General features: G+C 44.3%; 1 protein-coding gene across 2 annotated transcripts in view; it reads right to left on the reverse strand.

Annotated features, from left to right (window-relative positions):
• The window catches only part of ARFGEF2 (ARF guanine nucleotide exchange factor 2), a 128,781-nt gene that overhangs the window by 103,636 nt on the left and 12,085 nt on the right, over positions 1 to 13,060 (reverse strand). For both annotated transcript variants that reach the window (XM_075176427.1, XM_075176426.1), the window contains exons 2-3: positions 7,486 to 7,516; positions 200 to 323 (exon numbers count right to left, since the gene is read on the reverse strand). In XM_075176427.1, coding sequence (XP_075032528.1) covers positions 200 to 323; positions 7,486 to 7,516 — 155 coding nt within the window. The remainder of the gene's footprint in view (positions 1 to 199; positions 324 to 7,485; positions 7,517 to 13,060) is intronic.

Genomic DNA, 13,060 nt, shown 5'->3' on the forward strand with positions numbered 1-13,060 from the left:
TGTACAAACTAGCACACTTCTGTCCTAACATAAAGGCAGTTGGCTCCACTATGTGCCTAAGGCTGGAAGGGCAAACTGGGAGTTGTAGTTCCTTAACATCTGAGGAGCCACATATATAGGGTATAGGACTCCAGTGTGCAAGAGACACTAAACTCTGTTACAAGTACCTACCACTGCTTCCTAAACTAATAAAAAGTACCTGCAGGCAATCCAGAGAGGTGCTGACGACACGAGGGGACTTTAATTGACAGGCCAACTCAAATGGAAGGAAATACTTATCGGCTTCAATGAATTTAGATTTGGAGGGTAGAGCTGATCCATCGCTAAAAAAGCAAGAGAGAGAAATGTCATTCTATTAAAAGGCACAACATATTCATGTACTATAAAAAGATCTCCATCTGGGAAGAAGTCTAATATTTGCATCACTACTAATGCATCATTTCATGTTTGCAGAGATGGAGCTGTATTAACAAATATACAAATTAAGATATTTAACATTATATGAAACCTTTTTACACTACGCAGGCCAATATTAAACTAGGCGCACACTACGCAGGCCAATATTAAACTAGGCGCACACTACGCAGGAGAACACTACACTGGTTGCTCACTATATATACGCATGCCAGAGACACTACAAACGTTCATCTGTTTAGTTCAAAACATAGTCTCACAGTTCAGCCAAGAAAATAGGATTTTTATACTTGCGTAAAATCAGTTTTTCTGACTTCATTTGGGGAACACTTGCCACAGGGGTTGTATGAGGGGACCATTGGCGTTGGCACTTAACTAGTTAGTTATTTAATGTAACTTACTGACAGAAATCCTCCCCTCTGCAACCCCCTGAAGCCCACAGTGCATTTATAAAGCCCCCAGAAAGTAAACAAACACCATAGAGCAGAAAACCAGAAGAAAGGGAAAGCATTGTCCCCCAGATGGAATCGGAGAAACGGTTTTATCTTAAGTATAAAAATACTATTTTTTCTTTCATCTAATCTGGGGGAAACTGCTACCATGGGGACATTCTAAAGCAGACCTCTAAGGAAGGGACCGCCCTCATAGCCTGGCACACAAAACACTGAGCTCAAAACTGGCGCCAGAGGAAGCAAAAAACATTAACTTGATATAAGTGAAGGTGTGCCATGTTACGCGCAGTCTAAGAAGTCCCCACAGAGCAGAAGGAATGGGCAGCAATACGAATAGGCAGTGGATGGCCAGAGCTCACATAGACCTGCTTGACCGAGGACTTAATCGACCTGGTGATGGTCCTTTAGGTGATGGATTAAAGGAGGGCCAGCCTCCTTTAAGGGCATCGAATAACATGACCAGAGAGTCAGTCCTCCAAATGGTCGATGTGTGATCCACATAAACGCGGAGAGCATGAACAACATCCAGGGAATCCGCAAAGTTGAGGCCGGAAGAGGCAGTCTCCGGGTGAATCACTGAAGAGGGCCCCAAGCTCCGACAAGAAACTATGGCCAAGGACACCACCTTCCATGTTGGGCATTGTAACTCAGCTGAGCTCAGCGGTTCAAAGTTTAGGTACCAGGGTGCCATGTGTGGAATGTAAGAGGGCTGGATATGCAGAATGCCTTGAAGGAAAGTTCACACCTCAGGCAGATTCATTATGCTCTGCTGGAGAGAGCAGACAACTGTACCTTTAGGGAACTAAGGCGAAGACCCGCCTTTAAGCCATCCTGTAGAAAGGTGAGGAAACGTTGAAGCTGAAAGTAGCCGTGATGCCCTCCCCGTTTGACATACCCGAGAACTTGAGGAAGCATCAGGATGGGAGGGAACAGGTATTCCAACTGGAACTCCCACCGCATGATCATGACATTCACCACAACTGCCAAGGGATCCCTGGTCCTTGAGCAAAACCTGTTTTTCCTAAGTCAATATCTGCATGGCCACCTTTATCGCACCGGCACGCCTGGTCCCGCCCTGTCGGTTGACATATGCCACGTTGAACATAGAAACCATTTGTCCCAGAAGCCGCATGCAGAGGAGCATGGGAGGGCGAAAGGCAGTTAGAACCCTCCTCATGGTGAGCTTTAGTGAACGTGCATTGTCCAGGAGAAAGATCTTTGTTGTTGCAAAAACTGATCTGAGTCTGCCTTTATCAGGCGGTAGTCCAGGTAAAAAACAATGCTCACCCCCAGGGAACACAGTCGAGTGGCCATGACCGCCATGATTTTTGTGACATTGTGTAGAGGCCAAAGCCGATAATTTGCATTTCCTACTGTAAACCTGAGAAGGGACTGATGGCCCTCACAGATGGGTACATGGAGGTAGGCTTCGCGAATATCGATGGAAGTTAAGAACTCCCATGGATGGCTCCACCCGTTGTTCACCAACTGGAGCAATTCAAACAGGAATTTGTCCACCTGAAGGTGCAGGTTGAGAGCCTTGACATTTAGGATGGGATGGAACGAGCCGTCTGGCTTGCAGACAGATGAACTCTGCTGAAAGAAGGGAAGCAATCAATTGAAGCATCACTGATCTTTTTACGGGATTGCATAGAAGAGTGGTGACAAAGAAACGATGGTGGGCCCGACCATGGAGATCAATCCTGTAACCTCTTAACATGATCCTCAAAATCCACTGATCCTGGGAGGACATCTTCCATTGTACTCCAAACAGCAGCAGGCGTCCCCCTACATCTGCAGCCGCAAGCAGGAGAGGGTCCAGTCAGGCTGCAGTCTTATCTGGGCGCTTGGGCCCTGGAAGTACCATTGAGTATCTATCCCTCTGGGAGTGACCCTTGCATTCAAAGGGTTTGCCTCTGGGCAACTGACCTCTGGCAGATGAACCACCCCGAACGAGCTGGAGAAAGGAACCGGGACCTGAGGCCAGGGAACATTCGCCGAAAAGAAGGTACTCATACCTCCAGTGGCTTGGCAGATATTATCTAAGTCCAGCCCAAAGGAGACTGAACCAGAGAAGGACAGAGCTTCCAGGGACTTTTTAGACTCAGCATCGGAGTTTCAGGACCACAACCAGAGGATCCTTTGCCGGCTCAACCACCGATGCAGAGACAGATGAGATTGAGGCTTTGAGCCGGCTCATACAGATATCCCGAAGCCTCCGTTAAATGCAAAACCAGGGGAAGAAGTCTTATAACCCTGCAGCCAGCTGGTCGGCCCAGGTCTCAATCACTCTAGCAACCTATGCAGAGAACACCATGAGTCTAAGCGAAGTGCCTGCCGGCACGTAGATGAACTTAAGAAAGCCCTCTACCTTGCAGTCGGTGCCATCTGGAAAGGCCACTCAACCAATCACGGTATAGTATGGATGGACAACCTAGCCAGGTGTATTAACTTTTGTCACTTGCTCCCAGCAAGCTATTTCTTCAACCTGCAGCGGATAAATGGCCAGGAATCTGTGAGGGATCACAAATTTACAATCCTGCTGCAATATCTGTAAGTTCCGTCGACAGCGGGGGACAAACAACACACAGTTTCTTGCATTTAAAAGAGAACCAGGACAGCCGACTGAGTTTCATCTAATTCCAAAATGTTCAAGGCCTGACAAACTGCCAGTACCTGATCCTCAATGCCTTGACTTTCAGGAGGATTCTTCCAAGTCCCCCAACTGAGGGGAGTCAGAGTCCCCAAAGAGCTCACCCTCATTGTCCAACATGCCCTCAGAATCAGAAACCGAAAGAATAGGATGAGTGACTTTATGACGTTTGTTTTGTGGTGCCAGGGGCCTAGGCAAGTCCAGAAACCAATTTAACTGGTCCAGACCCTTAAATAATGACACAGACCAAGCGGGTTCCCCCTGGAGAGTGGGAAAATTCATACTTTCCAAGGGCCCCAGGTCCCTCAGTAGTTACCTGAATGGGAACAGGAGGGACAGCGAGTGCTGGGATCTACACTGGTCGGGCTAACAGCTGCACAAATGCAGACACCGATTGTAAAAGCGTAATTGCCCACACCGGTTCCTCCATCTGAGGTGGTGCACTACCCTGGGCCTGTTCGCCTCACACGCTATTTCAACTGGGGTGTCTTTCTCTTGTCAGATATTGTCTTACACCAGGGTAACTACTGCACCAATACACCTGCAACTCACAATATAAGAAGCGGTAATAGAACATTCACACTAAGGTTTAGAACCTCCTTCTTTGCAGAATGAAAGGATTTCAGAGGATACAGAGCCTCTCCCTGGCTATTAGCCAAGCAATACCTCCCAATTACTATCTTATAATTATTTCTCTATATATCAGAGTCAGTTAACCTCTGTGTACAATCCTCCACATACATATATACACACACATATACATATATATACATTATATATATATATATATATATATATATATATATATATATATATACATACATATACACACATACATATACACACACACACACATACATACATACATACACACACAAACTCTCAAGTGAGAAAATACATATACAACAACAATAATAATGAGCAATAATGAACAGTTAAATTATAAACAGATGGAAGTCTGTCAGCAGTATCTTGTAAGAGCAGTGTTCACTCCTAGCAGCCTATTCAATAATATACTGCCGTTCTCTTTCAGTTACGGCTCTGGGAAGATACCAAGTGACTAGAGAGGGTGGGGGAGTCACGGTCTGCCCATGCTTCAACCCTCTGATGGTGTTCCCAGGCATTTCTCAAACTGTCCTTCTTCTGAAGACATAGCACGTTTACGATGGCTTCTGTGCCATAGTGTTAACCGAAGTTAGGTGTGAGCCAATTCCCCCCCCCTCTACTACCTAGCGGGGGATTTGGTACATTCTGCCAAGATGGTGCTCCAGTTTCCTCCCACACTCCAAAAACATACTGGTAGGTTAATTGGCTGCTATCAAATTGACCCTAGTCTCTCCCTCTCTGTCTGTGAGTGTGTGTCTATAGTAGGGAATTTAGACTCCAATGGGGCAGGGACTGATGTGAATGAGTTCTCTGTACAGCGCTGCGAAATTAGTGGCGCTATATAAATGATGATGATGATGATCAAATGGCAGCCTTACAAGTCCAACTCCTTGGGCACTTAAACAATGAGAACTAAAGGGGGTAGCAGAGGTGAGAAGTTCTGTCCGTAAGTTACATTAAAGAATTAGTTAAGTGCCAACTCCAAAGATCCCCTCATACAAACCCATAGTCCCCAGATTGGATGAAAGAGAAATATATCTGCAATATAGATTTATGGTACGATTCAGCTACACCAGAATCTGTAAGAGTACATCTCCCACAAAGCACATTTATGAAGCTAGTAATAACTGCTGGTGAAAGACATACACATGGTGTTAATGGTGATATACAAATTGAACCAGGCCTTGTTCCGTTGCATGAACTGCAAGCATTAAATAAGATGACTTGCTAAGTAAATTCCCACCCCACTAGATAAACACACAGCTATCGGCTGCATGACACACATTAGATTCATTCCTATTATAACAGCTGTCATGCTGAATGTTTACTAGAAGTCCAAGGGCCACATTAATACTCTGAGGGCCATATTGTAGAATAACAATCCTGCAATATATATATATATATATATATATATATATATATACATATATATACATATATATATATATATATATATATATACATATATATACATATATATATATATATATACATATATATACATATATACATATATATACATACATATATATATACATATATATACATACATATATATATACATATATATACATACATATATATACATACATATATATATATATATATATATATATATATATATATATATATATATATATATATATATATATACATATATATATATATATATATATATATATATATATATATATATATATATATATATATATATATATATATATATATATATATATACACATACACACACACATACATATACACACAAGTTAACCCGTGCATGATACTCATGCATTCTAGTCAAATCAAGCTGCTTAAGGTGTTATAAAGGTTCTTGTCATGCATTTGGGGCTAGGCCAGGCCTCCTCAGGGGGAAGAGCGTTACTTCCCGACGTAAGCGCCCTTTTTTAACGTGGTTTTGTCCACCTCATCATTCTTCTCCATCACCTCATCCTTCATCGCCACATCCTTAATCTCCATCATCTTACTGTTCTAAAACCTCTCGATACACAACGTTTCTGCTAAACAGCTTATCACTGTGCTCAATCAGTCTTGAAGGGCAGTATTCATAACCTGCACTTTCACATCACTGCTTTTCCGTACTCGTGAAAATGCGACATACAATTGTCCATGACCAAACACAGGCTCTGGTAAATAAATACCCACACGGTCAAGAGTTTGAGCCCTCAACTGGTAAATTTAGCCTTTACTACCCCTCCCACGGGGGGAAGGGGGGATGATGGAAGTTAACTGACTTCACTATTATAATTTTTTTGTCAAATAATGTCAGTATACCAAATTTCAGGTCAATTGGATGAGCCCTTTCTGAGAAAATAGTTTTTTCCACAGACACACACACACTCCGCTAGGCTGTGTGTGTGTGTGTGGAAAAAAAAAAAACCAAGCTGCAGCGCCACCTGCTGGGCGGAGTTATACACTGACCTACTAAATTCTTAGTGTGTGTGGGAAAAAAAATTCAGAAAGGGCTGAAATTTGGTATACTAAGATGTTTTTAATTTGTTAATTGTTAAAAGTGTTTATAAAGATTTTAAAAATATATATATATATTTCTTGAAGGAGAAGTGACAGTTGGGAGTGGTTGGTGGTTGCCGGGGGTGACAGTGGGGAGTGGTTGGTGGTTGCCGGGGGTGACAGAGTGAGAGGAGTGTGATACTCAGGACCGCTGAGAGAGATCCCTGTGTCTGGATAGACATGGCGATGAAAATGAAGGATGAGGTGATGGAGAAGAATGATGAGGTGGTGACATGTGGACAAAACCACGTTAAAAAAGGGCGCTTACGTCGGGAAGTAACGCTCTTCCCCTGAGGAGGCCTGGGCTATGGCCCAAATGCATGACGGAACCCTTTTAACACCTTAAGTAGCTTGATTTGACTAGAATGCATGAGTATCATGCACGGGTTAACTTGTGTATTTGTATATATATATATATATATATATATATATATATATATATGGGACATCTCTTGGCTGAAGTGATGTCTTCCAAAAAAGTAATAGCGGGAGATAGTTATTTCATGTTATATATGGAGATGTGGTACTCTATATTAGACAAAATATTATTACAATATTATCTATATTACACACACACCCTCAAATACTCTGTGCATTATTATTATGTTTACATAAAATATACAACATATACACAGATCTGTCTCCAGTTCACAAACTGATAATTGGAATCTTGGACATGAGGAGACTAATTGATTTGTCCACTGTCCAATGAGTCGCCACTGGGATTTAACCAGGGTCTCCAATATTTCTGTATCTGCTATTATTATACAGCTGATGTCATTGATCACAGACAAACAGAAGCGAGTGTGGAGAGGTTTTGTCACTTACTTCTGCTGTTCCACTTCAGATTTTATCTCATCTGTAAAACATAAAAATTGAGAAATCTGTAAGTAAGATTATAATGTAATCATTGGCTGTTAAATGACAGTGAATCGCTGTACAATCCTGCCAGACAATTTACACACACAGTCTTAGTTTTTTCAGATCCTGGAGATACAATGGCGCAAGTCTTTCGAAAAGATAATACTTGAACAAACTAACATTTCCGGAAGGACCAAAGGCTTTTTACTTTTGAAGCCAGCTCAAATTCGAACAACAGAAAGACAGATAAACATTACACACCACTTGAAATCACCTTAGAGACTACATGCACTGGTGGTAGTGTTCACACATTACACCTGCTCAACAACGCAACAGGTGTTTTACAGTCAGGCAAACTGTATGAGAGCAATCCCAGGGTGAGGTCACAACGAAAAATTATTAATTTGGAAAATAATATACTATATAACAGGTCAGTAGAGGACACATCAATGCCAGTACCCTGCCATTTTTCTGGATGATAAATGTAGCTTTAGTAATTTCATTTCATTAGCAGGTTATGTAGGATACCAACTCACAACCTCAGTAAAAATACATTTACAGGTCTGGCAGCCATTTCGGTCAGCCACGCTTTGCTGGAACTCCGTGGAGCTCACCCCTGTTTTGGGCTCCCTGCCAGCCTTTCCTTGAAACATCTCCCTTCCCCAGCCGCAGACTCGATTTTAGCAACGGCCGGATGCCATCTTGCTGCTGGAGCAGTCCCTCCCCTCGGACTCGAAAGTATTTGGGCCAGCACTGACTCCAGACCCTCTCCCCTTTGGGACTCTCTCATGGGAACTGCCTGTGAATGACAGCTGGACTGTGGGGCAGACTGTGAGCTGATTGCAGCCCTTGCAGGGGACCCCTTCTCTTGCCTCTGTCCATCTGCGTTTGACAGCATCCTCTCTACTGCTTTTATTCTGGATTTCTATGGAGCTAAGCACAGTTCTAATCTAACATGAACCGCAATATGGACTAAACTGTGACGTCCTGCGGGCCAGGGTCCTAACCTGGAATGTCGTGATACGGTTTTCTCTTCTACCCTATACACAGAATCCTCCATAACGGTACATCCTGTCTAATCTATATGTGTCACCCGCTCTGAGTAAACCATGCCAAAAGGGGCCAGGAAGACGTGCGGCTCAGACCTTCCTCAGAGCCTTAGGAAATTTGTCTACACAGAAGCAAAGACTGAGTGCTTTGTCTCCACGTCACGAAACTCACTGACTCCGATGACTCGGATTCCTCTCCGCTGGCTCGTAAAGACCTACAATCTTTGTTCCGCGATGGTCAAGGAGTTGAGGAGATCGGTGCAGGCAGTCCAAATTGAAGTCCAAAAAGCGATAGGCTCTCTTAAGGCTGAGTTGCATGACATCGGGGATAGGACGGATCACCTAGAAACCAAAATGGACGAAGTCGTCACCTCCCATCGACACACAGCGGCAGATGTTCACCGCCTCCAACAGGATATGGCTCGCCTGCAGGAACAGCAAGAAGACCAGGAAAATCAGGCTTGGCGCAATAATTTGCATATCAGAGGCATTCCTGAGGAAGTAGACCAATCTCTTCTTGGCCAATACCTGAAAAGACTCTTTGCTCATATAACTCCTGCTACCCCAGAAGACCATCTTCTCCTGGACAGAGCACATAGAGCTCTATGCCCTAGGTCTCATGAACTTTCTCAGCCCTGGGACGTCATCCTTAAATGTCATTATTACACTACTAAGGAGGTGATCCTGCGGGAATCTCGGAAATCGAACGCAATCTCCGACACAAGGCTCAGATCCTGACTCCTTGGTCTCACCCTCCCCACCAAGGAAGCTCCCAACTACTGAGTGGACGACGGTGACGTAAAGCCAAGCCAAGCCTCCGGCCTCTGTTCCACCGCCGTGATACATCCTTATTGTGTTTTTCGCACTAGAAGTCATCTTGTTCACTGTCCCTTCTCTCTACACGACGGACCGCTGGTTTTCGGTCCTTCTCATGTAGATTTGAAGAAGTGATGTACCCTAAAAACAGATTGTTGGTTTTATTTTGTTTCTCACTGATTCTGTTTTTACGGTTCTAGAATTTGGTCTTCTGCCCTATTCTTTGCTGTTTTACTGGATTTCTAGACCAAAATAACTGTTATTTCTTACCCCTCACGACATTCCACCTCCACATACCTCTCTTTGTAGCTCACCTAACCCTGGTATGGGGGTAGTGTGGCCGTCCACCTCTTCCAGTTGGGACCACAGGATTTTTATCTGTATCTCTGACCACGTCCCCGTAATAGGGTTACTGCCCTTGCCCGGCCTTTCCCTGCCATTGGCACATCACCCTATTTTTTCTGGCTGGCATCATGGGCCAGATGTGCTCACACACACTGGTCCAGTCCACTTCCCTACCACCCTTTCTTCCTTGTCCCTCCCTTTCCTTTTTTCCTAGTTTTTTATTTTATTTACTGCAATACTAATACCATGTATCTGGTTTGTTCTCTCCTAGCTCATCTGACTCTCGCTGGAGGACCTGTGGCGGCCCATTCTTCTCTTAAGTGATGACTTTTAGGATTTTCTCCCTGAACGTCAAAGGTTTTAACAGCCCACAAAATCACATGACACTCTTCCTCACACTTAAACACAAGGCCGATGTAGTTTTTATTTAGGAAACACACTTTACTCGTCACTCCCACCCAGAATTGAAGTCCAGACTATATCCCTTTACTTTCAATGCTTGCGATCATAGACAGAAAAAACGGGGCATAGCAACTTTTTTTTGCTTCTCATGTAACGTTTGAGATGTTGACGTCCCACTCCGACCTGGACGGTTGCTTCCTAATTTTAGTGGGAAAACTCAACAATACCTTGCGTACTTTAGTTAATTTGTATGTCCCGAACCAAAACCAACGCTCATTTTTTGCTTCCTTAGACTCCCTGCTCTCCCAGAGAGAATGATTATGGCCGGGGACTTTAATGCTGTAATAGATGACACTGTTGATAGATCTTCTATCGTGACTGTCCCCGCCGGAAGCTCGGAGTCCCGTAAATCCAAAGCCTTGGCATCCCTCCTCTCTCACCATCTTCTCTTTCACTCCTGGAGAATTAGAGAACCCTCCTCCCGAGACTATACGTTCTATTCTTCGGTTCACGGATCTTATTCGCAAATAGATATGATCCTTCTCAGCCACGATCTGCCCCTAAAACTTCAGGCAGCTTGCATCCATCCAATGGTCTGGTCTGACCACTGCCCCATATCTGCTGACCTCGCTGATATAGTCTCCAGCCAGCGCCCCACTAGGTGGCGCCTCAATGACACCATCCTGCATAACCCGCAACTCACCCATGATTTACGGACTCTTTTAGATGAATATTTTCTCCAAAATGGCCTTCCAGACATGCCCTCCGCGATCCTCTGGGAAGCCCATAAGGCGGTGATACGGGGTCATTCAATCAGCATGGCTTCGCGCCGTAGAAAATTAACAATTTTTTAACGCACTTCATTAGCTATCCAACTTCAGACCCTGGAGCGACAACATAAAATCTCCCCAGATGAAGCTACTTTGAACAAACTTCTAAAAGTACGCTCTTATTTGAATCTCCTTCTCTCGGAGTCCACAGCCGCGGCCCTGAAACAGTTGAAGCAAACGTTTTACGAGAAGGGAGACAAAGCAGACAGGATCTTGGCCACCCGTTTGAGTGCTTAAACTTCCCAAAATAATGTTATGACCCTGAATTCAGCTTCGGGCTCCCCCATCCACAGCCCTGATCAAATAGGATGAGAGTTTCAGAAGTTTTATTCTGCCTTATATAATTTAAATAGCTTGAACCCTGGAAGTACCCCTCCAGCTGAAACCATAAAGGCTTTTCTAAAACAAGCGAACCTCTCCACTCTCTCCTGCGATTCGGCCCAACAATTAAATGAGGAAGTCTCGTCAAAGGAAATACTGGCTGTTATTAAAGCACAAAAGGCCTCTAAGGCCCCAGGCCCAGATGGCTTCACCACAGCCTATTATAAGAAATTTTCTCAGACCCTGGTACCCACCTCCGCAACCTGTTCAATGCTGTCTTGCAAAGAGCTCCATACCCTAAATCGATGTTGGAAGCACGTATAGTAGTTATGCAACTCCCTTTGGAAGCAGATAAGGCATTCAATCGGATTTTGTGGGACTTCATGTTTCACGCTCTGAAAACTTATGGCTTCTCGGCTGAATTCCTGACGGGAGTATCTACTCTTTACAACTCTCCCACCGCTAGGTAATTGGTTAATGGCTCGCTTTCCGATCCTCTCTTCCTTTCCAATGGGACGAGACAAGGATGCCCTCTATCTCATTTAATTTTTGCATTGGTTATAGAGCTCTTGGCAGCAATGATTAGGCAGTCAGCTTTGATAACGGGTGAGACCCCGGGAATTCAAGGTATCCCTCTAGCAGACGACATACTTCTTTCTCTCACGAACACCCCAAGACTCTTTACCCGCTCTATACAGGCTCATTGGTGAGTATGGTCTGCTCTCAGGCTATAAAATTAATTTTGCTAAATCTAAAGCCATGCTCCTGCACGCACCCCATCCCCTCCGTGCCACCCTACAGGCTAATTTTGCTTTGCGCTGGAAGGTGAACAAGATCAAGTATCTTGGGGTCTACATCACCTCATCCTATGACTGATTATATCAAGAGAATTTTCCTCCCCTTCAAATTAAAATAAAAAAAGACCTAGAAGTATGGAGGAGCTATATTATATCGTGGCTGGGGAGGATCATTGCTGTTCAGATGAACCTGATCTCAACTTCTCTACCTCTTCCAGACTCTACCGGTGAAGGTGCCGGATCTTGTGTTTCGGGACTTACATTCTCTTTTCCTCAAATTCGTCTGGCATGGCAAGCCCCTTAGAATCTCAGTAGCAGTACTTAAAAAGCCAAGGGTTCAGGGAGGAAGAGGCTTTCCAGATGTTTAACACTTACTTAGCGGCCCATCTGACCCAGGTTGCGGTTACTTATGTCCCATACCAGACCATAGCGTGGGCGGACTTGGAAATCCACTTTGTGGGAGTCCCTTCCTTGTCATCCCTATGGGGTCTCTTTACTCCAATCACTCAAATTTCGTGTGTCCTTATGGGACTTGTGCCGACTCAAGCACAAACTATCCTCCCTTATTTTCCCTCTAACTCACCTCTGGAGCAACCCGCATTTCCCCCCAGGTGGCCAGTCACAGCAATTTAAAATCTGGAAACGTGCAGAGATACGTGTGGTCTCAGACCTGGTGGTTAATGGAACTTGAGCCTCCATCTCAGATCTTCATCATAAGTTTAAACCTTTTTCGCCTGCTTTTCTTTGAGTACTTCCAGGTCCGACACTTCGCTATATCCTTGACCGCCTCTGACACTCTTAGGCCCCTCACTTCCTTTGAGTACGTGTTTGCATTCCCCACTCACCAAAGGGATGGTGTCGAGGATTTAAAATTGGCCAATAGGGATAATCTTTGATGCTCCAAAGCGCCACGAATGGGAATGGGAGAGAGATCTGGGACCTCCTCCGGATGAGTCTTGTTGGGAGAGGGTCAGAGAAGGGA

The sequence above is a fragment of the Mixophyes fleayi genome, chromosome 6 (genome assembly GCF_038048845.1).
Source record: "Mixophyes fleayi isolate aMixFle1 chromosome 6, aMixFle1.hap1, whole genome shotgun sequence".
Classification (NCBI taxonomy): Eukaryota; Metazoa; Chordata; class Amphibia; order Anura; family Limnodynastidae; genus Mixophyes; species Mixophyes fleayi.